This window comes from Rattus norvegicus, chromosome 20 (assembly GCF_021556685.1).
Source record: "Rattus norvegicus strain SHRSP/BbbUtx chromosome 20, alternate assembly SHRSP_T2T, whole genome shotgun sequence".
Taxonomy (NCBI): Eukaryota; Metazoa; Chordata; class Mammalia; order Rodentia; family Muridae; genus Rattus; species Rattus norvegicus.
The window spans coordinates 7,496,797-7,520,485 of NC_141553.1; the positions used below are offsets into that span (position 1 = coordinate 7,496,797).

The 23,689-nt window shown below is 48.6% G+C and overlaps 1 protein-coding gene and 1 long non-coding RNA gene across 17 annotated transcripts in view; one reads left to right on the forward strand and one right to left on the reverse strand.

Annotated features, from left to right (window-relative positions):
* LOC120098971 (uncharacterized) overlaps positions 1-7,817 on the forward strand; it is a 41,108-nt gene extending 33,291 nt beyond the window's left edge. For 2 of the 3 annotated variants that reach the window (XR_015645622.1, XR_015645623.1), the window contains exons 5-6: positions 967-1,310; positions 7,179-7,266. This is a non-coding gene — a long non-coding RNA (uncharacterized LOC120098971). Of the gene's footprint in view, positions 1-966; positions 1,311-7,178 lie in introns of all 3 variants that reach the window. The other variant, XR_015645621.1, reaches the window with a different exon arrangement.
* The window catches only part of Slc26a8 (solute carrier family 26 member 8), a 52,490-nt gene that overhangs the window by 17,357 nt on the left and 11,444 nt on the right, over positions 1-23,689 (reverse strand). For 11 of the 14 annotated variants that reach the window (XR_015644718.1, XR_015644717.1, XM_087597388.1 and 8 more), the window contains 8 exon segments: positions 19,864-20,003; positions 16,995-17,111; positions 13,556-13,737; positions 8,999-9,163; positions 7,236-7,385; positions 4,265-4,347; positions 1,133-1,280; positions 149-262 (listed from right to left, as the gene is read on the reverse strand). Coding sequence is in view for 12 of the 14 variants with exons in the window: in XM_087597388.1 (XP_087453514.1) it covers positions 149-262; positions 1,133-1,280; positions 4,265-4,347; positions 7,236-7,385; positions 8,999-9,163; positions 13,556-13,737; positions 16,995-17,111; positions 19,864-20,003 (1,099 nt within the window). In the remaining 2 variants the exon portion in view is untranslated. 14 annotated transcript variants of the gene reach the window in all.

Sequence of the window (23,689 nt, forward strand, 5' to 3'; positions counted from 1 at the left end):
AACTCTTCCCAGAGGCCCCCACTAACATTACAGCATGATCGACCCAGATGGAGCCCTTCTACGAACAGACATGCAGATAGCCAAGAGGACAGATGTGCATCTCTCTGCTCACGCGAACATCTAGGGGTAGGACTCCTTTCCAACACACCTGCTGTCTTCCTCCAGACTTGTCCTGGATAATAGTCCTGGCCATCCCTCCCGTAAACACACAGCATCTGAAGAAGGAGCTGACCAAGTTGCACAGGCCAATGGCTATTAAATCCTGCAAAGAAACAGCAGAGTCTTTGAGCCCACTTTCTGTTGAGGAACCTGATTTGAACTAGAAGTACAGTTTTGTGAGGTGACATTCTGGTTCTTACACCCTTCTAAGAACACTTGAACGTAGACTCAAGGAGCACTGGGAGGGCCAATCTGCTTCTCTGGATTAAATTGTGCCTCTGCCCTGGCTTCTGATAAGGGACGTGCCTTCTGAAAGTGATAAAACTGACGCTGGCCTTGCTCCTCTTTCTCATGGCCCCTGGGACTTCGATTCACTCCTTTCTCTGCTCCAACCTAAATGTCTGGCCAGGACACACTTGCTTCTGTGTCTCTCTTGAGTGCTAGGGAAAGGACCACTTTCAGAGTAGTCAGACTTTTTAAAAAAAAAACCCCGCCAAAGCCAAAAAGCCAGGCATTTTGTTAGTGACAGGTAGAAGCAGCCTGGTTTGTATGTGCCATTTCATGTCACCTGTGTCCCAGCATTGCTCTGGCTTCTAAGACCGCAGGGAAAGAAGACAGCAGCCCTGCGGCTCAGCAGCACTGTGCTGGGCATTAGCATTTCCTATCGCCTTGTGTGACACAGGCTCCCATGCAGCCCAGGCTGGCCTTTAACTCCAGAGCCTACCTCTGCTGCCTGAGTTCTGGGGTAACAAACATGTGTCATCCCACCTGCTTAACTCCTGCATCTCTGTACCACACCCACTCTAGGGACAACACTTGTATGGATTTAAGGAGGTTCAGCGTTTCACATGCTCGGAGACCTTATGTGATTACAGTACAACTCATGGTCCAACAGACGCTGGTTAAGAGGAACGGAACCTGCACGTTGGAGGGAGAACAATCACATCGGATAACAGGACACGTGGGCCCTCACCTGGTTGGAATTGGTTCTGTAGTTGTGCAAGTTGGCAATCTTCTTGCCCAGAGATATGAGCAGAAAGGAGCTCACTACAGATAAAGACAGGGCTTGTAAAACAATTCTGCTAAGAATGCCAAACTCTGGAGTCTCGGGGAACACAAAGCTGGAACAGAAGAGTGGAATTACTGCGGGGGTAGGAAGTCCCTTACTGCACCTCCCTCTCTGTCCCCATGCCAGGCAGACCTCATGTTCCCTCCCCACCTTTTTTTCCTTTTTAACAAAGGACAAACAGCAATGGAGGTGGCCGCTTGTGAAAACAGCCAATGAACCAGGCCAAGGGACAAAGGCTCTCAAACAACATCCTCTGTGGTCCTCTGGTCCTTGTTCCCAGCTTACAGTGAGGGCAGATAACAGGTGTGAGTGCAGGAAAACGCTTCTGCTACTGAGGACATCCTGGGGTGTGTGCTGCAGGTTGACCCCACACCTAAGATGTGTTAGAACCAAAAGGCTCACAAGTCCTTCTCTAGTCACATTCTTTAGGGCAGGGTCTCCTCAGTGCCCTTCACTCAGGCACACACAAACCCCACACACACCTTCTCCCTTACAGCTTTTGTTTGCTTGCTTGCTTTTTGTTTTTTACTTGTTGAATCAGAATGTCAGGTAGCCAGGCTGATCTGGAGTCCCTGGTCCCTGTCTAAACCTCCTCAGGAGGAGATATGGGCACAGCAGGAGTTAGGACACAGTGTCTGATTTCACCAGTTTCTGGCAGCTATGGATAAATGAAAAAGGTCAACATTTAAGTCGGAGTTGAAATGCTCCTGCTCTGTGTGTGCCCTTGAACCTTGATGTGGGAGCCACACTGAAGAATCCAGACCGGGCTGAGAGCCACCTACTCACTGACCACCAAGCTCTCCACTAAGCTTCAGTGGGACCGATCCCTGGGGCTCGCATGGGATAAGGAGAGAAGAACCAACGCCCATAGTTGACCTCTGACCTCTGCGTGAGTGCTGTGGCATGAACCTGCCCCCCACACAACAATGTAAAAACAAAACAAAAAATGTTTTAAAAAAAATTCAAGTTAGCTGGGCAGTGGTGGTGACACCTTTAAGGCCACCACTCAGGAGGTAGAGGCAACCAATCTCTGTGAGTCTGAGGCCAGCCTGGTCTACAGAGGGAGTTCCAGGACAGCCAGGGCTGCACAGAGAAACCCTGTCTTTAAAAACCAAAAGGAAGGAAGGAAGGAAGGAAGGAAGAGAAGGAAGGAAGGAAGGAAGGAAGGAAGGAAGGAAGGAAGGGAGGAGGGAGGGAGAAAAGAAAGAAAACGCACATTGCACATTGTCACCTGACTTTCCCGTGCACCCCACCCCCATACTGGATAGAGGCGGTATCTATCTGGCCAGGCCTCTGTGGGTGAATAGGATGCCACATGCATTTGGCATCACTGTACTCCACAGGAAACTGTTAGCATACGGGCCCGGTTCAACATGAGCGCACCAAACAGTCCACCTGTTGTTATCCTGGAGCCCTGCTAATGTCTCCAACACTTTGGGATTCCCTGTGTGCAATGTGGAGTCATAAGCAGTATTCTTCAAAAGTCTCTGCCTGTGGGTCAAGGTCAAGGCACTGCAGTCTAGTCCTTTCTAATCAAAATCAAAAATGGCACCTGTCCGACGGCAGCAAGTGTCATCTGGGGGTTGGGGATTTAGCTCAGTGGTAGAGCACTTGCCTAGCAAGCTCAAGGCCCTGGGTTCGGTCCTCAGCTCCGGAAAAAAAGAAAAAGAAGAAAAAAGAGTCATCTGACAGATGAAATCGAATGCAGAGGAACTGTGAGTCCCTCAGAGCTGCCAGTGGATTCAAAGTTAACCTACCTAGTTAAGAAGAAAATGCTGCTCAATGGCAGAGTGCTTGCTTGACTTGCATAAGGCCCTAGCTTCAACCCCACCACAGTCTAAAGAGAAGGCGAGAGCAGAACGGGGAAGCAGCTGAAACCCACAATCACGTGGACAATGGCAAAGCAACAGCTCTCTTCTGAACATGGAGTCCTGTGTTTCCTATCAGGGACACTAGAAAACAATCTCCCATCCCATCTTTCTGTTGTTTTAGTTGAGGTGTGTGTGTGCCTCATTCAGCCCAGGCTAGCCTTGTGATTGACATGTAGCCAAGGCTAGCCCTTTAACTCCTTTTTTTTTTCCCCTCCAGAGCTGGGGACCGAACCCAGGGTCTTGCGCTTGCTAGGCAAGCGCCCTATCACTGAGCTAAATCCCCAACCCCAACTCCTTTTTTTTTTTTTAAGTATTTTTTTTTTTTAAGATTTATTGATTTCATGTATGTGATTACATTGTAGTTGTCTTCAGACACCAGAAGAGGGCATTGGATCCCATTACAGGTGGTTGTGAGCCACCACGTGGTTGCTGGGAATTGAACTCAGGACCTCTGGAAGAGCAGTCACCATCTCTCCACTCCGCCCTTTAACTCTTGATCCTCTCGTCTCCACCCCCAAATGCTGGGATTACATGTAGGCACTAATTCTGCCTTGAAAGTTTTCTTATTCTGCTTTCTTATTCTGCTCTTGAAAGTTAACCAGACAAGGATGGAGCTCTGCGAGACCCATAATGCCTACAGAAAAAAGAATCAAGTCTTCTTGGTGTTCTGGGTACCCAGCGGATGTCTGAATAAGCTGAAGGCTTGTGTGAGAAAAGTGACAGAGTGAGCAAAGAAGACACAGTAGCTGTGGTGGCTCCTGTTTGCTCACGAACCTCTGTGCTCTACACGTGGTCTTATCCTAAAGGCTGAGAACCAGACCTGTGTGCTGAGTAAACTCAGCAATGACCAAACACTCCTAGAAACGACCATGAGCCCAGCTGTGTGGGGAGAGGCTGAGAGGGACCCTGAGAGAGAACACCCGGTCACACAGGCACATGCCTGTCACTGCAGCACTTGGGAGCTGAGCCACACTTGGCAAGGCCCCGTTACAAAAATAAAGGAAAGGCGGTCCTCAAAGGGGGAACAATGCCCAGGGATGGAAGGGGGGCACACCTTTAATCCCAGCACTTGGAAGGCAGAGGCAGGGGGATCTCTTGAGTTCAAGACCAGCCTGGTCTGCAGAGTGAGTCCCTGGACAGACAAGGAGGCAAGTGGGAGGCTGACCTGTACGGGATCATGTTGATCAGCATCTTGCTGTTTTCTGTGGCCATGGTTATCCTGCTCGTGAGCATGCTGAAGCCAAGAATCTGTCAGGAGTTAAAGGAAACGTGTGTGGTCAATACAGAGTGAGGGCCTGCTTCTTTAATTCTCCAAGCTCCTTTCCACACTGGAACCAAAGCCATAGCCACCTCGGTCTCTGACACAGGGATGGAGCAGAGGGATGTTGGGGTGTTCCAGGAGCCCACAGGCCAGCCAGCCAATCAGAACTCCAGGTTTAGTGAGAGTCTCTGACTCAAAAGAACAAAGAAACGAAGAAGAGGGACAGGGCTGGGGAGAAGCTTAGGGTTTAAGAGCTCGTACTTATTATTCTTCCTGAGGATCCAAGTTCAGTTCCCAGCACCCACATCAGGTGGCTCAAAACCATGTGTGACTGCTGCTCCAGGGGACCCAATATCCTCTTCTGGCCTCCACCAACACTCAAATGCACATACCCCTGACATACCCAATATGCAGATTTTCAAAAATCAAAGGAAAAATCAAGGTAGAGAACCAGAGGAGGAAACCTGACGTCAGTCTCTGGTCAGCGTGTGCTCATGTGGGCAGGCTCTTGAATATACACAGGTATAACATGTGCCCATGTGGGCAAGCTCACTAACACATATGTGTGCATAACATGTGCCCATGTGGGCAGGCTCTTGCTAACACATATGTGTGCATAACATGTGCCCATGTGGGCAGGCTCTTGCTAACACATATGTGTGCATAACATGTGCCCATGTGGGCAAGCTCTCAAATATACACATGTGTATAACATGTGCCCATGTGGGCAAGCTCACTAACCCACATGTGTACATAACATGTGCCCATGTGGGCAGGCTCTTGCTAACACACATGTGTGCATAACATGTGCCCATGTGGGCAAGCTCTCAAATATACACATGTGTATAACATGTGCCCATGTTGGCAAGCTCACTAACACACATGTGTGCATAACATGTGCCCATGTGGGCAGGCTCTTGCTAACACACATGTGTGCATAACATGTGCCCATGTGGGCAAGCTCTCTAACATACACATGTGTATAACATGTACCCATGTGGGCAAGCTCTCTAACATACACGTGTGTATAACATGTGCCCATGTGGGCAAGCTCACTAACATACATGTGTGTATGTGTCCACACCATACACAATACATGTGTAAGAAGTAAACATTTGGGTAGAGATCATTAGTACACCCCAGTGACTACATTTAATAATAGTTACTGCAGACTTGGGAGACTGGGATAGCGATAGATCTTCAAGGTTCACAAGGAAACCACGGGGCCACGTGTCTGTTGGATGACCAGGGGCTCTGTAGCTGTAGTCCCAGAATTTGTGGGTAGGCTGAGAGTTAGAGGCCAGCATGAGCTGTCCAGTGAGACCCTAGCTCAAAACTAAACCAAAACGAAGGAACAAAATAGATATCCTGTGTGGTAACAGATGTCGGCTTGCTTAATTGAGTATAACAATGACACACCAACATCTCCTTGAACAAACCCCAAGTTTACAAAACAAAAACACAGGACTGACTTGGCAGGTCAAGGCATTGGCTGGGCGCGGCCTAACAACCTGAATCTGGCCCCTGGTCGCCCAGTGGGAGGAGAGGGTCAAATCCACCCACTGTTCTGACTTTCCTGTGCACTGAAGAACTTACAAGCTTGTCTGTCGAGCGTGGGTCCCACATATGGATAATAAATTAAACTTAAAAATAAAATAAAAATGAAAGGACTTCATAGTCAGGAGTGATAGCTCATGGCTCAAACTCCAGTACTTGAGAAGCAGAGGCAGAAGATTGTCACGAATTTGAGGACACTCTGGGCTACATAGTGAGACTCTATCTTAAAGACAGAGAATTTTGGGCTGGAGAGATGGCTCAGCGGTTAAGAGCATCCGACTGCTCTTCCAGAGGTCATGAGTTCAATTCCCAGCAACCACATGGTGGCTCACAACCATCTGTAAAGAGATCTGATGCCCTCTTCTGGTGTATCTGAAGACAGCTACAGTGTACTTATATATAATAAATAAATAAATCTTTAAAAAAAAAAAAGACAGAGAATTTTACAGAATAGTAAATATTTAAAACCATTTTCAGGGAATTGGAGAGAGGGCTCAGTGGTTAGTGCACCGCTGATCTTGCAGAGGACCTGGGTTCAATTCCCAGCACCCATGTGGCAGCTCACAACCATCTGTAACTGCAGCTCCAGGGCACTAGACATGCATGCGGCGCCTTACATACATGCGATAAGACATCCACGCACGTAGAACTTAAATAAATAACTCTCAAACTAAACAAAACGTCACATCAGCTTTGCTCTGATTCAGTGTTTCCTTATAGTTCTTTTCTTTTTTTTTTTTTTTCTCCGGAGCTGGGGACCGAACTCAGGGCCTTGCGCTTGCTAGGCAAGTGCTCTACCGCTAAGCTAAATCCCCAACCCCTATAGTTCTTTTCTAAGAGATCCACCTTACTCTTTTACATGTGTGTGCCACGTGTGGAGACGTCCATGGAGCCAGGGAGGGCATCTGATTCCTGGAGTGGAGCCGGGTTTTTTTTTTTTTTTTTTTTGGTTCTTTTTTTTCCGGAGCTGGGGACCAAACCCAGGGCCTTGTGCTTCCTAGGCAAGCGCTCTACCACTGAGCTAAATCCCCAACCCCTGGAGCCGGGTTTTGAGCCTTCTGAGGTAGGTTCTGGGAACTGAACTCAGATTCTTGGGAAGTAGCAACCCCAAGCCCCAAGACAGAGTCTCTGGCTGTCCGGGAACTCTGTAGACCTGGCAGGTCTCTGTCTCCCAAATGCTAGGATTAAAGGCACAGCAAACGCTCTTAACTGTCTCCCTGCCCTCCATACTTGTGTTACACTGTTCTCTCTGTCTTCCTAGGTTACATGTTTTATGTTTTTACGATGACCCATGGCATTGGGCCTCAGAGACACCTACCAGGAGCAGCTCCATGGGGAACTCGATGGGATAGCGGTTGAAGGAGATGCGGATGCACTTGTTCACTCTCAGAGCCACTACAGCAGTGAGAAACAGCAGGATGCTGGTGGAGTTCGCTTTGGGAAGAGCTATGCAGTAGTTAATTATGTTCTGAAAGAAGAGAATATTGCAGAGGCTTCCTTAGGGGTATCACAGCGGTGAAATCCAGAACGGGACATTCTTCTCAGATTAGGGAGCAAAGGAGCCGCTGGGCCCACCTGCAGCCCCACTTGGATCCACTGGAACGCTGAGGGCGGGTGTGAGGGCTGTGTGGTGGAGTTGGTTTTTCTCCACTGAACGACAGACATCCCCGCTGTTTCCTTTCCTCCTCTTTAGACCAGCTCTCACTAAGCTGCCCAGGCTGTGTGTGTGGATTCCCCTCCCCTGCCTGGGCTGCCTTGTCTGGCCTCAATGTGAGAGGATGTACCTAGCCCTGCAGAGCCTCTCTAAGGAGAAGGGGGAGGGGAGGCTATGTGAGGGGGGCTGACAGGAGGGGGCAGTGGGTCAGGGTGCTAAATAAATAAATGGAAAAGGAAGTTGCCCAAGCTGGCCCTGAATTCATCTTGTAGCCCAAACAGGCTTTGACCCTGAGATCTTCCTGCTTCAGCCTCCCATGTAGGTGAGATTACAAGCTTGAACCACCAAACTTGGCTTAATGTGTTTTGTTTTATAAATTGAAGAGTAGATACTAAAAAAAAAAAAAAAAGAAGAAGAAGAAGAAGAAGAAAGAAAGAAAGAAGGAAAGAAAGGAAGGAAGGAAGGAAGGAAGGAGGAAGTAGAGGGAATATACCCTGTATGTTTCATTGTAAGGGAAAGGACCTAAGAATCGGTTTTGGGGGTTGGATGTTGAAACAGGGTCTCCTATACAGTCCTGGCTAGCCTGGAACTTACCACATAAAACAGGCTGGCCTCAAAAATCACCGAGATTCACCTGCCTCGGCCTCCTGAGTGTAAGAACATGTTTTATTTAATCTGTCTACTCTTAATTTTCAGGCCGTGCATGTCCTTAAGTTGAACTTCTGTTTCATTTTTGCATTCACCCTCTTACTTACACCCTCTGTGTATTTAGGGCACACGTCTGCTATGTGACATGTGGTAGGGAGAATTATGAAACTTTATAACCAAATCTATTTAGTCTATGTGTGTGTAGACACAACTTTTGGGAGTCCGTTCCCTTCTCGCAGGCAGGCTGCAGGGACAGAGTTATGGTCAACAGCGCATCTGTCCACACAGAGCATGTGCCAGCAGCCAGCTGTACTGGCTGAGCCATGCCACTGGCCCCGTTGCTAGGTTTTCCTTTGCTTTGCTTTGCTTTGGTCTTTTCCGACAGGTTTCTCTGTATAGCCCTGGCTGCCCTCTGCCTCCTGAGTAGTAGGATTAAAGGTGTGCACACTGCTGCCCTGCTCTACAGCCAAATCTTTTTTTTTTTTTCCTTTTTCTTTTTTTCGGAGCTGGGGACCAAACCCAGGGCCTTGTGCTTGCTAGGCAAGCGCTCTACCACTGAGCTAAATCCCCAACCCCCTCCACAGCCAAATCTTAATGTAGACCGCCCGGTTTAAAAGGATAAGCTGAAGCAATTACTGCGTCTCAGCACGTGCTCTAGCCAGCCTCTGCGGTTGACCTGAGTTCCTTCTGGGACAGGAAGAAGTGTGTCCACTTGGGCCCACTTTCCTTTGTAGGCCAGAGGAGGATGTGAACTCTGAGGGAGGCTTGAGGTTACTCACGTAGATGAAGGCGATGGGACCAGCGTGGAAACTGACCATGATGCCAAAGATGCAGGTCATCTGGGCCAGTATGATGTGCAGCGCCACAGCTGCGAGGTAAGCACTGGTCGCAGCCTCCGGAAGGTACGTGGCCACGAAGCCCATGCCCAGCATACCCATGGACAGCTGTCGGCAGGTGGGAAGAAAAGACAAAACAAAGAGAGGAGGACATTATGTTGGCCAGCTTTGTGTCAGCTTGACAGAGGCTCCAGTCATTTGATAGGGGGCCTCCATAGGATCAGGCTGTGGGCAAGCCTGGGGCATTTTCTTAATTGGTGATTGACGGGTGGGGCCACCCCTTCAATGGCTGTGCTGAATTCTATAGGAAAGCTGAGCAAATCAGAAAGGCAAGCCAGGCAGCAGCACCCTCCCGGGCCTCTGCATCAGGTCCTGCCCCAGGTTCCTGCTGTGCTCTGGTTCCTGCCTTCATGTTCACAGTGAGCTGTCAGGTGATAATGGGCTGTCATGTGCATCTGTCTTGGTGCTTCTTCACTGTTTGGGTCTAGGAACCACCTCACAGATGTCTCAGCCAATCAGGGCACACCCCAAGACAGACCAGTCAAGGACGTAGCTCAGACTCAGGAGCTGAACTAAAACGACCAAATAGAATCCTACTGAGCCTTTTAGGCTTGAAATCCATAAACATCTGTGCCAAATGATTCTACCAATCAGGATTCAGGGCTGGGGAATTTCCTCAGGAACGAGTCTTCGTTGTACATTCATCCTGTTCTCACTGGCTGGGGTATCCAACTGTGGGAGGGACTGCCTTGCCTAACATTCGTGTCTTAACTTGCCAACTAGGATGTAAAGTCAGTTTGCTAAGTAGGATGTCAATTCCAGGGAGGTCTTGGGATCTTAAAACTTTACTTAACCCCTCCTCAAAATGAGGTTTTACTTCAAATGGCTTCTCACACTGGTGCAGGTGTCTCTCTTGTTGGGGTCAACCCCAGGGGCACACAAGTGCTACCAGGCAGGTGGTTGAGTCCAAGCTTATTGTAGTTAACTATAGAAGGCAGCCTAACTGACCTTAGTTGTGACTGGTTTCCAAGAACACCAAAGACCAGAACACAACAGAACATGCAATCCACTCAGGCCCAAGAAGGTTTCCTGGTAACAGCACGTGAACGTTTCCTTATGGCAGTACTGACAGCCCAAAATGCCTGGCTCGTGAGGCAACAGTCACCTAGGTCTTAACAATCGCAGCAATAGTAACCCTCGGTCAGCAATCGCACCAACTCGACTGTCCAGGGACCCTACAGCCTCTGCTCAAAAAGATTCCCAAGCAGAACATCAGGGGTACCGTGGAGACCTCCCCAGGCTCTCTTTCCCTGGCTTCCCTGGGTGCTGAGTCAGACGCTCCCATCATGGCATCCCACACTCTTTCTCCACTGAAACACCGGCAGCTGCTAGGTGCTTTACTCTCTGCCCTCTAGATGGACACATAGGAAGCAGTGACAGAAGACTGAGAGGGATAAAGAACGCTCATCTTCCCAGGGCCTTGGGTTGGAGCCCTTCTCGTCTCTGAGGAATGCGATTTCTCACAATGGAAAGACAACATGGAGGAACTAGGATGCAGAACATGGTGTGACGGTGCACACCTGCGGCTCCAGCATGCAGGAGGACCAGGAGTTCAAGGTCATCTCCGATTACAGGGTGAGTTTAAGAGTAGCCCAGGCTATGTGAGATCCTGTCCCATAACATGAAAGTATGCAAACAGATGCCACACCAACCTTCCTGGCCTCATGATGCCTGCGCACCAAGAATGAGCCAAGAACCAGCAGGTGGTGCTGGTGCACACCTTTAATCCCAGTGCTAGGGGGCAGAGGTAGGCTGACCTTTGAGGCTAGCCTGATCTACAGAGTGAGTTCCAGGGCAGCCAACGTTATACAGAAAAACAAAACAAAGAGAAACCCTATCTCATAAAACTAAAAGGAGGAGGAGGAGATGAAGGCAAAGACGGCAAAAAAGATAATGAAGAGAAAGACAAAAAGGATAGAGAAGAGGATGAAAATGAAACCAAGATGAAGAACACAAAAATGATGATGTTGAGTAAGACCAAAAAAAGACAAGACAAAGAAGTAGAAGGATGAAGGGAGGAAGGAGAGAGGGAGAGCGGCTGGGATTTTCACTGTGGCAGCAGCGGCAGGCGGATCTCCGTGAGGTCACGGACAGAGACCGTGACTCCATGGGACTTTGTTGCTGAGTCCTCTTTCCAGCCCCAGTCTCCCTTTCTATATGTTACATTTTTAAAGGACACTGGGTTTTATTTTGTTTTATGTATGTGTATCTGTGTGTGTGCCTAAGCATACACCAGGCTGAGGAGGCCTGAAGAAGGCATCGGAACCCTGAAGTAGAGTGACAGCCGTGTGAGCGGCCTGCCGTGTGCTGGGAACATTTACTGCTGAGCGCCTCTCCTGTGCTTTCAGTTAAGGCAGGGTCTTCGGTTTCTCAGGTCGCCTTTGAACTCACTCTGTAGGCCAAGCAGGCCTCGGGCTGTGCACTGTGTGTGCACTGTGTGCCTGGTGTGGGCTGCAGCTCCCCTGCAGCTAGAGATGCACATGGCTTGGAGCCGCCCCGTGGGTGCTGGCTACTGAACCTGGATCTTCTGCGAGAGCAACAAGTGCTCTCAGCAGCTGAGCTGTCTCTCCAGCCTCTGGATTTATTGTGTTTTCGTATGTATTTTTTTGTGTGCTTCTGTGTATGTGCAGTTGGGTGCAGGTGGCTTCTAGCCATGGAAGCCACAGAAGGACACTGGACCTCATGTAAATGGTGTCACAAGCAGCAGGTCCTCTGCCAGAGCAAGAAGCACTCCCTGCTGACGCAGCACATCTTACTTGGCTGCTGGGGCACCTCTCTCTCTCTCTCTCTCTCTCTCTCTCTCTCTCTCTCTCTCTCTCTGTCTCTCTCTGTCTCTCTCTGTCTCTGTCTCATTCAGAAGTCCCCCTTTTCACTGGCACTTGCTAGAAGAAACCTGCTGTTGTCTGAGGTGCTTTCCTTTTGTAGGGAAAATGCTTCTCTCTCCTGCTTAAGAGACATTTTCTCCTCTTTGCCTTTCATCTTCAGAAGTTTACAGTTGATCTCCATGTGGGTTTTTACTGGTTTCCTACTTAGACTTTCCTCAGCCTGTAAATCTGCACATTTGTATATATAAATGTGGGGGTTATATAGTTATCATTTTATAAAATACTTCATCTAGGTCTTCCTTCCTTCCTTCTTTCCTTCCTTCCTTCCTTCCTTCCTTCCTTCCTTCATACAGAGTCTCATTATGTGGCCCAGGCTGGTCTCAAACTGTTGGGCTCGAGGTGATCTTCCTGTCTTGGTCTCCCTAGTAGCTAGGAGCAGACCCGTGGCCCTCTGAGAGGGACGTTCAGGTGCCGTCTGTCAGTGATCACCTCCCCGGTGCTTACAGTGTAACAGGCTCTTGCTGAGTATTCCACATCAAGTTCTTTATTCAGTCCTCTCAAGAGCCCTGCAACAGGACACCAGCTCCTCCGTGTCCGCTGAAAGCCGAGGCTCACTGAGGTAGAGCCATTTCCCACTGCGCTCAGCCCGGAGGTGTTAGTGCCATCTATGGGGAGCTTGTCCTTTGTGACTCCCAGGAGAGTCTGATGATGAAAGGCAGTCCCGGAGGGATCCAGGTGAGAGGACAGAGAAGTCAGCCTGAAAGAAGGGTTTGGGTATGGTAGGGGGCTCTCAGAGGATGTTGATGACGCCACTAGAGAAAATGCGGAGATGGGTGAGCCTGTATTACTGTCCTTCAGCCACAGATCTCACCATTGCAGAATGCACTGCAAGCTCTGATACTTCTCAAGCCCAAATCCAGCTCGTGAGACCAGAAGTCGTTCACCTTCTTGTCCAAAGACTAGAAAAAGGGGTCTTGTTTGTTTGTTTCTGAGACAGGATTTCTCTGTGTAGCCCTGGCTGTCCTGAGATTCACTCTGTCAACCAGGCTGGCCTCAAACAGAGATCCGCCTGCTCCAGCCTCCCAGTGCTGGGATTAAAGGTGTGCACCACCGCTTGGCTTGAAAAAGTGATTTTTGGAAGGCAAAGCTGAGGGATGGTCTCTAGGCCTCTTCTTTCCTACTGGAAGAGGGGCTGATGAGGAAGCTCAGAGTTGAATTCTAAGTCAGTGTCAGAGAAGAACCTGTCCGAGTCCAGACACATCGGCCTCTTACCGCCTGCTGCAGGCCACTGGAGCGGGAGTGTGAGCGGGAGTGTGAGCGGGAGTGTGAGCGGGAGTGTGAGCGGGAGTGTGAGCGGGAGTGTGAGCAGGAGTGTGAGCAGGAGTGTGAGCAGTCCTCCTTGCCTTCCCGCACCCAGCAAAGCAGCAAGCAGAGCGGAAAGAACGTGAGGCTGGCTTGCACACCCTCCAGGCCTGCCTCCATGGCACATTCTCCTTGGGGGCTGTCGTTTAAAGGCCCCACAGCCTTCCTCCCTAACGGTGCCACCAGCTAGGGACCAAGTGTTCACTCACAGGAGTGTTTTACATGCAAACCAATTCAGAGGCTCAGCTCCTACCTGAATAATTCCAGTCAGGAAAGTTGTGGATGCCACCATACTTAAGGATCTGTTATAGTTTAGGTAGAAGGTGGGGACAGAGAAGTCGTCCTTGACAAAAGTTCCCATGATCAGGTGACCATTGTTGAATGGTCTCTCTTTCAGGACGTTGATCATCAGAGCACTCACAAGGAAGAAGGGGCCTGTGAAGAAGTGTGGTAAACAGATTCAAGTGCAGGAGAACTGAAGTAGTCTTATTCTCTATCATTAGTAGTAATACTACTATTATCAGTACTATTATTAGTAGTAATATTCTATTATTAGTACTATTATTTGGCAAGCCATCACTGAGAAGGAAGAGAAAGGAGGGACAAGAACTGGAGCTTCACAGAATTCAGAGCTGGGAGGTCAGGTATCCCACCTCTGTGGGCACAGAGGCTGGTACTCGTGCACAGATGGCCTGGAAATTACTGTCAGACTTAGCCACTGTGCCTGCACTTAGAGACTAAGTTAAAAGAGGGAGGGAGCTAGGTGTGGTGGCACCCGCCTTGAATCCCAGTCAGCCTGGTCTACATGGCAGTTCCAGGCCAGCCAGAGCTACACAGTGAGACCCTGCTCCCCAGAGGGAAGGTGGGAAAGTGCTTTCACCACGAAGAAAACAGCACCCAGAGCTGGCTGGGCTAGAAGTGCATGGGGAGGGAGACCAAAGTGGCTTCACATGGTGCTTCCTTTTGTGCTTCCTGCATCACACACATGGGAAACGGTAAACCCTACCTGTGGAGTGCTAATCCACATGATCAACAGTACTGGCCATGGCTGCGAGGCTCCTGAGGGATTCAGGAACATGGGAGTAAAACATTCAAATGGAAGTCAACACGTAGCATGTGTGAGCCAAGCGTGTGAAGATGCCCTTACTGAAGCGGAGCAGTGCCCCAAGTCTAGAGGTTGGGAATGGTGGCCAGGCTGCAGCCAGCGCTGGAGAAGACATTGAAAAGAACACTAAGTGGTCACCCCAGTGAAGGGTGCAGTGGGGAGCACAGCAGTTTGTGGTTTGAGTTCTAGGCAGGTCTACTTCTGTTACTGAGGTCTTCTGATTACATGAGCTATTCTAGTCACCTCTAAGCTCATGGATGGGCTCCTGACCCAGGGAAGAGGCCGTCCTGTGGGCGAGTGTTTCTGTTACGACACTATCCTTATTGTGAGCTAACTAAGCTGACAAATTATATTATAATTCTGGAGTTTGATTGTTATGGATCCAGCTGATGGATTGATCTATTATAGCATTATTCACAAAAGTCACTAGAGACAGATTGTTTTTTAAGATTTACTTATTTTATGTGTATGGGTGTTTTGCCTGTCTGTATGTCTGTGTACTGCATATGTGTGCTTGGTGCCCTTGGAGGTCAGAAGACAGCATCAGGTCCCCTGGAACTGGAGTTACAGATGGCTGTGAGGCACCATATGGCACTGAGAACTGAACCCAGGCCCTCCGGAAGAGCAGCCAGTGAACCACTGAACCACATCAGCTCCTCGGTTTGAGTTTTAGACTCAAAGCCAAGGATCATCTTAATCAGATTTGGACTTCTGAGCAATGCTAGACTGTAGAGGCTAAGGGAAGCCTCTGAGAAAGATGGAATGTACTTCGCACGGTGGGACAGATGTGGGTTTGGGAGCCAAGGGTTGGACACTATGCTTTTATCTCAAATGCACTCTAAAAGCTGCTATGTTGAAGCCTTGGTGTTCATGCTCCTGGAAATGGATGAAGTAGGAACTTGAGTTTTGCATTCTTTTTTTTTTTTTTCCAGGAGCTGGGGGCCGAACTCAGGGCCTTGAGCTTGCTAGGCAAGCGCTCTACCACTGAGCTAAATCCCCAACCCCAAAGTAGGACCTTGAAAACATGCCCTTGTGTGTGTGTGTGTGTGTGTGTGTGTGTGTGTGTGTGTGTGTGCGCGCGCGCGCGCACGTGTGCATGCACATACACATGATATATATGTGTGTGTATTCATGGATGTATGTGCATATGTATGTTCATGTGCATTTTGTGTATGCATATGTGTACATATTTTTGTGTGTGGATATGTGTATGTATACATATACAAATGTGTGCATTTGTGTGTCTGCATGTGCTAGTGTGTGTGTTTATTATGTACATGTGTCTTGTGGGTGTACCTCTGTGTGCATCCATACATGGATGTGTTTGAGTCTGTGCCTGCTGTGGTAAAAATGAAAGAAGGAACGTTTTCTATCAGTTCCCTCCAGCCAGATTTGCTCGCTCTGGCTGCTACTCTGCCACATGGTCCACAAGCCGCCCACTCCCAGCTGTCTCCCTTTTAGCTGCCCTCTCCTCATGGTTCCCTAGGTGGTAGTTACCTGATACACACACACACACACACACACACACACACACACACACACACCTCTCCTTCTGTGGACCGTTCTAGCATAGCACCACAGCACACTAGCCCCAGCATTCTATAGCCGACGGCTTCCAGAGCTGAGACAGGTTGTCTCTCCTGCTGGGAACTTTGCTCACACCCTCTGTAGCCTGGTAAAATCAAGGCTCTAGAAACTTGTAATTTAACAATTAGATTTATGTGTTAAATTCTCAATCTACAGTACATCCACAGAATAAGTTCACCATCAATTAATAAAGGGAGAAACCGCCCACCTAGACCTGGACCACCTGGATGGACTCCTCCTCCTCTTCTGTCTCCATCTCGATTCCCTCCTTCCTCTCTCCCACCTTACAAAAACTGTCCCAGCCCCACTCTCTACTGTCCAATCACGGATCGTCTCAACATCAACCTACATGTGTCTGCATGTGTATTTGTGGTTTTGTGTGCGTACACACACACACACACACACACACACACACATGTTTGTCTGTATACATGTGCCGTATGGCATGTATTTGTGTGTTTCTGTGAGCTGCTGTGCTCCACCACACTTTAGATCACAATGCTACACAATGCTAAGAATGAAAGGACAGGCACAGAAACAATGGATCCAAGTGACATGGACTGAAACCTCACAAACATGTGTGGTAGTTTAAATATGTTGGCCAGGGAGTGGCCCTGTTGGAGTAGGTGTGTCACTGTGGGTGTGGGCTTTAAGACCCTCATCCTAGCTGCCTGGAAGTCAAATTTCCTTCTAGCAGCCTTCAACTCTCAGCTCAGTCTGCACCATGCCTGTTTGGATGCTGCCATGCTCCCGCCTTGATGATAATGGACTGAACCTCTGAACCTGTGAGCCAGCCTCAATTAAATGTTGTCCTTCTAAGAGTTGCCTTGGTCACGGTGTCTGCTCACAGGAATAAGACCCTAAGACGTGAGCCTATGCAACCCCTTCTCGGTCAGGCTGAGGTTCCCATGGTGACTGAAAGCTGCCTGGCTCTGGCTGCTAAGCAGCAAGTGAGTAGCCGATGGCTCCTCAGGCTCGATAGCTCCAGGACCGAACTCACCAATGGACATTTGATGACATGATCCAAAAATTACGTAAATGACTGAGGAGCAGAAGGCGGCATAAGCGACGTTGAGGGGAGGAATCAGTTGCCTTGTCAGTAAACTGAGTGTCAGACCTGAAAAGCAAAATCACTTAATTAAGCAAAGATGGTTTGGCTTTAAAGTTACCTTAAATGGAAACTGCTAGGAGTGCTCAGGTCACATGTGTAGACTCGGGGTTCTAACAAGCTTTTGTGTTTTAGCTTTGTCTTAAGATGGAGGCTCACATAGCCCGGGCTGGCTTCAGACTCACTGTGTACCTGAGAGTGACTCTGACCTCTCACCTTCCTGTCTCCACATCCTGACTGCTGGGATCACCGGTGTTGGCCACTGTGCTGGCCTATGAGTGCTGGAGACTGAGCCCAGGGCTTGGGAGGGCTCTAGGCACTTTACCAACTGAGCCCCATGCCTAGCTCTACACTGTAGCTCTCTGACAGACTCACAGACAGGGAAAGGACACAATGTAGCGGAGGTCTCCAGCTCCAGCATCTTCAAATGTGTTTATTGCTGTGCAGCTCTACAAGGCCTGGGGACAGACAGACTTGCTGCTCTTTCAGAGGACCCAGGTTGGTTCCTAGCACCAATCTTTGGTGGCAGACATCCACCTCTGACTCCAATTCCAGGAGATTGAATGTCTCTAGCCTGCAAGAGCACCTGCGCTAACATGTACCTACCCACACATGCATGCGTGCGTGCACACACACACACACACACACACACACACACACACATGAAAGCAATAAAAAAATGAAATAGGTGGCCCTGGGAATCCTCCAGGGCCAAAAGCAGAGCTGGAGAGCAGGGCAGAGTCACACAAAGCTCACCTGACTTCGGCTGCCAGGGGCAGTGTGCCTTCTATATGCTAACCACACACTTTTCTTAATATTCCTATGCAAGGCTTTATTTTTTTTTAAGGATTTATTTATTTTATGTACAGCATTCTGCCTGCATATGTGACTGCAGGCCAGAAGAGGGCATCAAATCTCATTACAGATGGTTGTGAGCCACCATGTGGTTGCTGAGATTTGAACTCAGACCTCTGGAAGAGCAGTCAGTGCTCTTAACCGCTGAGCCATCTGTACAGCCCCCAAGGCTTTAAAACCTACTCCACAGTGCTCAGCCATACGCCTTTAAGCCCAGCACTGGGGAGGCACAGGCAGATGGATCTCTGTGAGTTCAAGGCCAGCCTGTTTTATATAGTGAGTGCCAGGTCTCTATGTAGACGGACTTTGTTTAAAATAAAAACAAACAAACAGAAAAACCTACCAAAATACTTACTTATTATTATGGGGTATGTGACCATGTGTGTCAGCATGTGTGCATGTGTGTGTGTGTGTATGTGTGTGTGTGTGTGTGTGTGTAGGACACTTTGTGGAGTTGGTTCTCTCCTTGTATCTTTCCACGGCTTGAGGGTTGAGCTCAGGTTGCTGACTCCAGGAGCCCAGTGTCCAGTGACAGAGGATAGGTAAAGAAAGTGTGCACCTATAGTAGAGGCTTCTCAGCCAGCAAGAGTGAAGTTGTGTCGTTGCAGGAAAATGGAGGTCATCAAAGGAAGTGAATTATTACTGTCTCAAAAACACAAATGTGGGCTGTCTCCTCGCATGTGTGGTTCCTAGATCTTACATGATACATGACACATGAAACCATGTATGTACATATGACATGCAAGCACAAGTAAACAATACAGGAAGACAAGGGGCAAAAATGGAGGAGATATGGAGTCATGTCCAATGGTCAGTGCACACTAACATCAAATGTCAGTGTCACACGTACCACATACAATCACTACACACAATGAAGAGTCCTAACGGAGAAAGCCGAACTCTCTCTCTCTCTCTCTCTCTCTCTCTCTCTCTCTCTCTCTCTGTGTGTGTGTGTGTGTGTGTGTGTGTGTGTGTGTAAAAAGGTGGGGCTGGCATAAGATAGCTCAGAGCATAAAGTCAAGCCTGATTTCCAGGACACACATCAAGACAGAAGGTGTGAACAGACTCCCTAGCCATCCTCTGACCTCTACACATAGAATGAATGAATGAATGAATGAATGAGTGAATGTAAAGAAAGAAACGACATCAGTTGTACCCCATAGCACCCATCTTTAATCGCAGCACTTGGAGGCGGAGGCAGCAGATCTCTGACACAGGCCAGTCTACACGAAGGAACTCATCTCACAGTTACTGGGTCCTATTTGGAATCATTATTTTGTTTGTTTGTTTGTTTGTTTTCTTTTTTCTTTTTTTCAGAGCTGGGGACCGAACCTAGGGCCTTGCGCTTGCTAGGCAAGTGCTCTACCACTGAGCTAAATCCCCAACCCCTTGTTTGTTTTTCAGATAAGTTCTTAAGTAGGTAAGCCTGGCCTTGACCACTCATCTTCCTGCCCCCACCTTTCTGTGCTAGGATTGCAGGTGTGCCCCACTGCTCCTGCCAGGAGAGGAGCTTTCTAAACCCCAGGGAGCTCCCTCTTTGTGACCTCTTCCTCTTGCCTCTGAACTGGTAACTGGATAACAGCTGTAGCCTGCTGTTCCTAGCACTCACCTTTTCCTAAGGAAAACTAATGCCTCTTGAGATCTACTCTCAACAGGAGTAGTGAAACCAACACTGAGGCAAAAAATGACCAGAAGTGGGGACTGCAAATCCCGTGGGAAGTATTCCTGGGTCTCAGTCTAGCCAGGTCTTTTAGAGCCATGCTGGGGGGATAAAAAGCCTGGTGGAAGGAAGGAATGTCCACAGTGCAGAACACAGCTCCCACGCTCTCCTTCTGTTTATCCAAACTACTGCTTGCTCCTGAAAGCAGCTGAGGTCTGGGTAAGACAGCTTTGGATTTGCTCTTACCTTGGGGAACTTGAACAAGACCAACACTTAAACCAGCAAGTAAGTCTCCAAGAAGCCAGTCCTTGAATCGATACAAACACATCCACTCCAGGAAGGGAAAGACTGTAAGCATGCATCTTAGGAACTTGTGCCATGAGCAGCTGGGAGAAAGAAGAAAAGAGACTCAGCTAGGATCTCCACAGAGAAGCCCCTGCTTAAGGAGAGGTGCAGGGTGCAGCCCTCATTCCCTTAGAGTGCATTTCCCGCCAGCACAAATGACGCTTTAACATGTTGGGTCAAAATATCCTTTGCTGTAAGACTACCCTATGAATTTCAGGATGTTTAGCGTCTTTGGCTTCTACCCATATCCACCCCTGGCTTAGAGAACAAAACATACTTCTACACCTTAAGAAATATCCTTGGAGGGGTTGGGGATTTAGCTCAGTGGTAGAGCGCTTGCCTAGCAGGAGCAAGGCCCTAGCAAGGCCCTGGGTTCGGTCCCCAGCTCCGGAAAAAAAAAAAAAAAAAAAAAAAAAAAGAAATATCCTTGGAGGACAAAACCACCAGCAAGAACCAGCAAGGTATTCCTGGAAAGAACTAAGACTCAATGTCCAGTGTACAGTTAGTTCTGTGGGTTTTTTTTTTTTTTTTTTTTTTTGGCTGTTTGGAGAGAGTCAAGCCTAGTAACTTCTGGTAGAGAATGAACTAGTATCACTGTGTCTTTAATAAGAACAGTGTTTTGGAGACTGGGGAGATGGTTCAGTGGTTAGAGGCACTTGTTGCTCTTCCTGAGGATCTGCGTTAAGTTCCCAACACAATGGAAGCCCACAACCGCCTGTAACTCCAGTCCCAGGGAATCCAATTCTTCTTCTGACCTCTCCTGGCACTGCACACACTACACAGACACATGCGAAGGGAAAGCACCAGTACACATTTGTAAAGAAAGGTTTTTGTTGTGGTGGTTGTTATGAGATCCACTGGTGATGAAGAGAGTTAGTACCTTACTTTTATATTTATTTGTTTGTATGTATGTGTGTGCACATGTGTGCATATATGGAGGTCAAAGGACAACCTTCAGGAGTCAGTTCTCTCCTTCTACCATGTGAGTCGCTGGGACTGACGCGCTCTCCTTGGTGGCAGGTGTCTTACCCTAGGAGCTGTCCTCCTTCAGGTAACACTGTCCTAACCCTCTCACACAAACTAACCTAACCGAATGCTAACTGTCCTGGATTTTCCTGGGATAGCTAGACATACAGAAATGGAGTTTTATACTTGAGGAGTTAGCCGTATAAGGAAGAGGCTGCAGACTTTAAAGGCTAGAATTCTGTGGGTCTCTACCAGGAGCTGTGTGGGCTGTGTCTGGAGGTGCTTTTGGGTCTCATGACTGGCACCCAGTGGTGGAGCTAAACAGTGTGCAAGCGACAGAACCTTTGTCTACCAGAAGGAAATCTGGGAGTGGGCGGCTGAGGATGTGGCTCAGTTGCTAGAGTGCCTGCTGCCAAGCATGGACGAAGCCCTTGGCTAAGTCGCTAGCGCCGTATACCAGGTGCGGTGCACATGGTGCAGGCGACAACCTCAGTCCTCAGGGGGATGAAGCTGAGGAGCTGTGCAATATCATCTCTGCACACAGTGACGAACTTAACCCAGACGACATAACCTGTCTGAGGGAGAGAGTGAGGGAGTGAGGGAGTGAGGGAGTGAGGGAGTGAGGGAGGGAGGGAGGGAGGGAGGGAGGAAGGAAGGAAGGAAGGAAGGAAGGAAAGAGAAGGCTGGAGAGATGGCTCAGGGGTTAAGAGCACTGACTGCTCTTCCAGAGGTCCTGAGTTCAATTCCCAGCAACCACATGGTGGCTCACAACCATCTGTAATGGGTTCCAATGCCTTCTGGTGTGTCTGAAGACAGTGGCAGTGTACATATAATAATATATATATATATGTATATATATATATATATAAAATATTTTTTTTTTAAGAAAAAAAAAAAGAGGGGTTGGGGATTTAGCTCAGCGGTAGAGCACTTGCCTAGCAAGCGCAAGGCCCTGGGTTCGGTCCCCAGCTCCGAAAAAAAGAAAAAAAAAGAAAAAAAAAAAAAAAAAAGAAAGGGGCTGGGGATTTAGCTCAGTGGTAGAGCGCTTACCTAGGAAGCGCAAGGCCCTGGGTTCGGTCCCCAGCTCCGGGAAAAAAAAAAAAAAAAAGAAAGAAAGAAAGCACTGAAAGACATGACAAAACACTTTGACCCCAGCTCGGCAGGCTGAGGCTGGCAGATCTCTGAGTTCAAAGCCCGACTAGTCAACGAAGGGCCGCACAGTGAGGGACAACCAACAAACAAAATCTAGCATGTTGGTGGGGAAAGCAGAGTACAGAAGCACATGCCTGCAGTCCCAGCTACTAGGGAGGCTGAGGCAGGTTGATCTCCTGAGCCCAGGAACCAACCTAGACAGCATAGTGATACCCTGCCTCAGAACAAGATGAAACGTCAGTGCTGCTGAGACAGGCTAACCGCACAGTAGCTTCAGATCTGGGCCAGTGGTTTTCAAGCTTCCCAAGGCTGAGACCCTGTAATACAGTCCCTCACGTTGTGGGGACCCCAACCATCAAACTATTTTGTTGTTATTTCACAACTCTTATTTTGCTACTGTTATGAATTCTAAAATATCTGTGTTCTGTGATCTTAGGTGAGCCCTGTGAAAAAGCTCACAACCTCTGGATTGAGGACAATTGATCTCGAGAGAGACCATGATCTACAGGTGAGGGAAACCAGTCTGGCTTTAGTTGCATGCTCCCATTCATAGTTTGCACAGAGCAGCAGCTGGCTAGGAAGACTGTCTTCACACATGCTGGGTTAGAGAACAGATTTGACCATAACAACAAATATAAGCTAAGCATGTGCACTGCTAAAGTGTATGCTCAGAAATGAAGTGATTCCATGTATTTAAACATTTTTGGACTTATATTATGTGTATAAGTGTTTTGCCTGTATGTGTGCATGTATGCATAGCATGTGCATGTAGTGCCCAAGGAGGTCAGAAGAGGGCATTGGGTCCCCTGGAGCTGGAGTTATGGGTGGTTATGGGTGCAGGGAATTGAACTTAGATCCTCTGCAAGAGTAGCCAGTGCTCCTAACTACTGAGCCCCCTGGCCAGCTCCAACCCCATTTTGCTGTCTGGCATAACCATGAGCATCTCTGAGGTATATGAGGTCTAATAATTATGGATAATTTTCCCAAAGAAAGCGCCCCACACATGAGCAGAGCTGGGGCAGGAAGCCATGTCTCTGATGCCCAGCTCCGCTTCTGGCTTCTCTACAATGCTGAGCTTACTGTGGACAGCTGCTCCCTTATGCTTAGAGGCCAGGAAGCGAGACTACTGGTGGCGTAGAAGGAATATTCCACTGCTATTTTCAAGTGAGGTGCTGGGTTTGAGGTAGGTGTGCAATCATAGAGGAGCCTGATGCTCCCGCCTCAAACCCAGAGCAAGGCGTTAGGGCAATCTCTTCCTTCACCTGGTGCAGTGCCCTTCCTCCACATGGCCCATTTGGCTGAAGTCCATTATCTCTGTGCAGTCATTGAGGTCTTTGGCATTGGGGAAAATTGGGTCTTAGGGAGTCAGAGCAACAGGAAACTAGTGCCAATGGGGGAAATGGGAAGGCTTTCGGAGAAAAATTCTGATTTAATGAAGGTCTCTTAAGTGAGAAATGTGGGCTAGGGTGTGGCTCAGTATGAGGACCCGATTCTGAATCCCTAGTACCATCCCTAGGGAGATGGGAATAGAGACAGGACTCTCAGGAGCTGACCAGACAGCAAGCTGCATTTGCAGGAGCAAACATGGGACAACATCTCTAACAAGGTG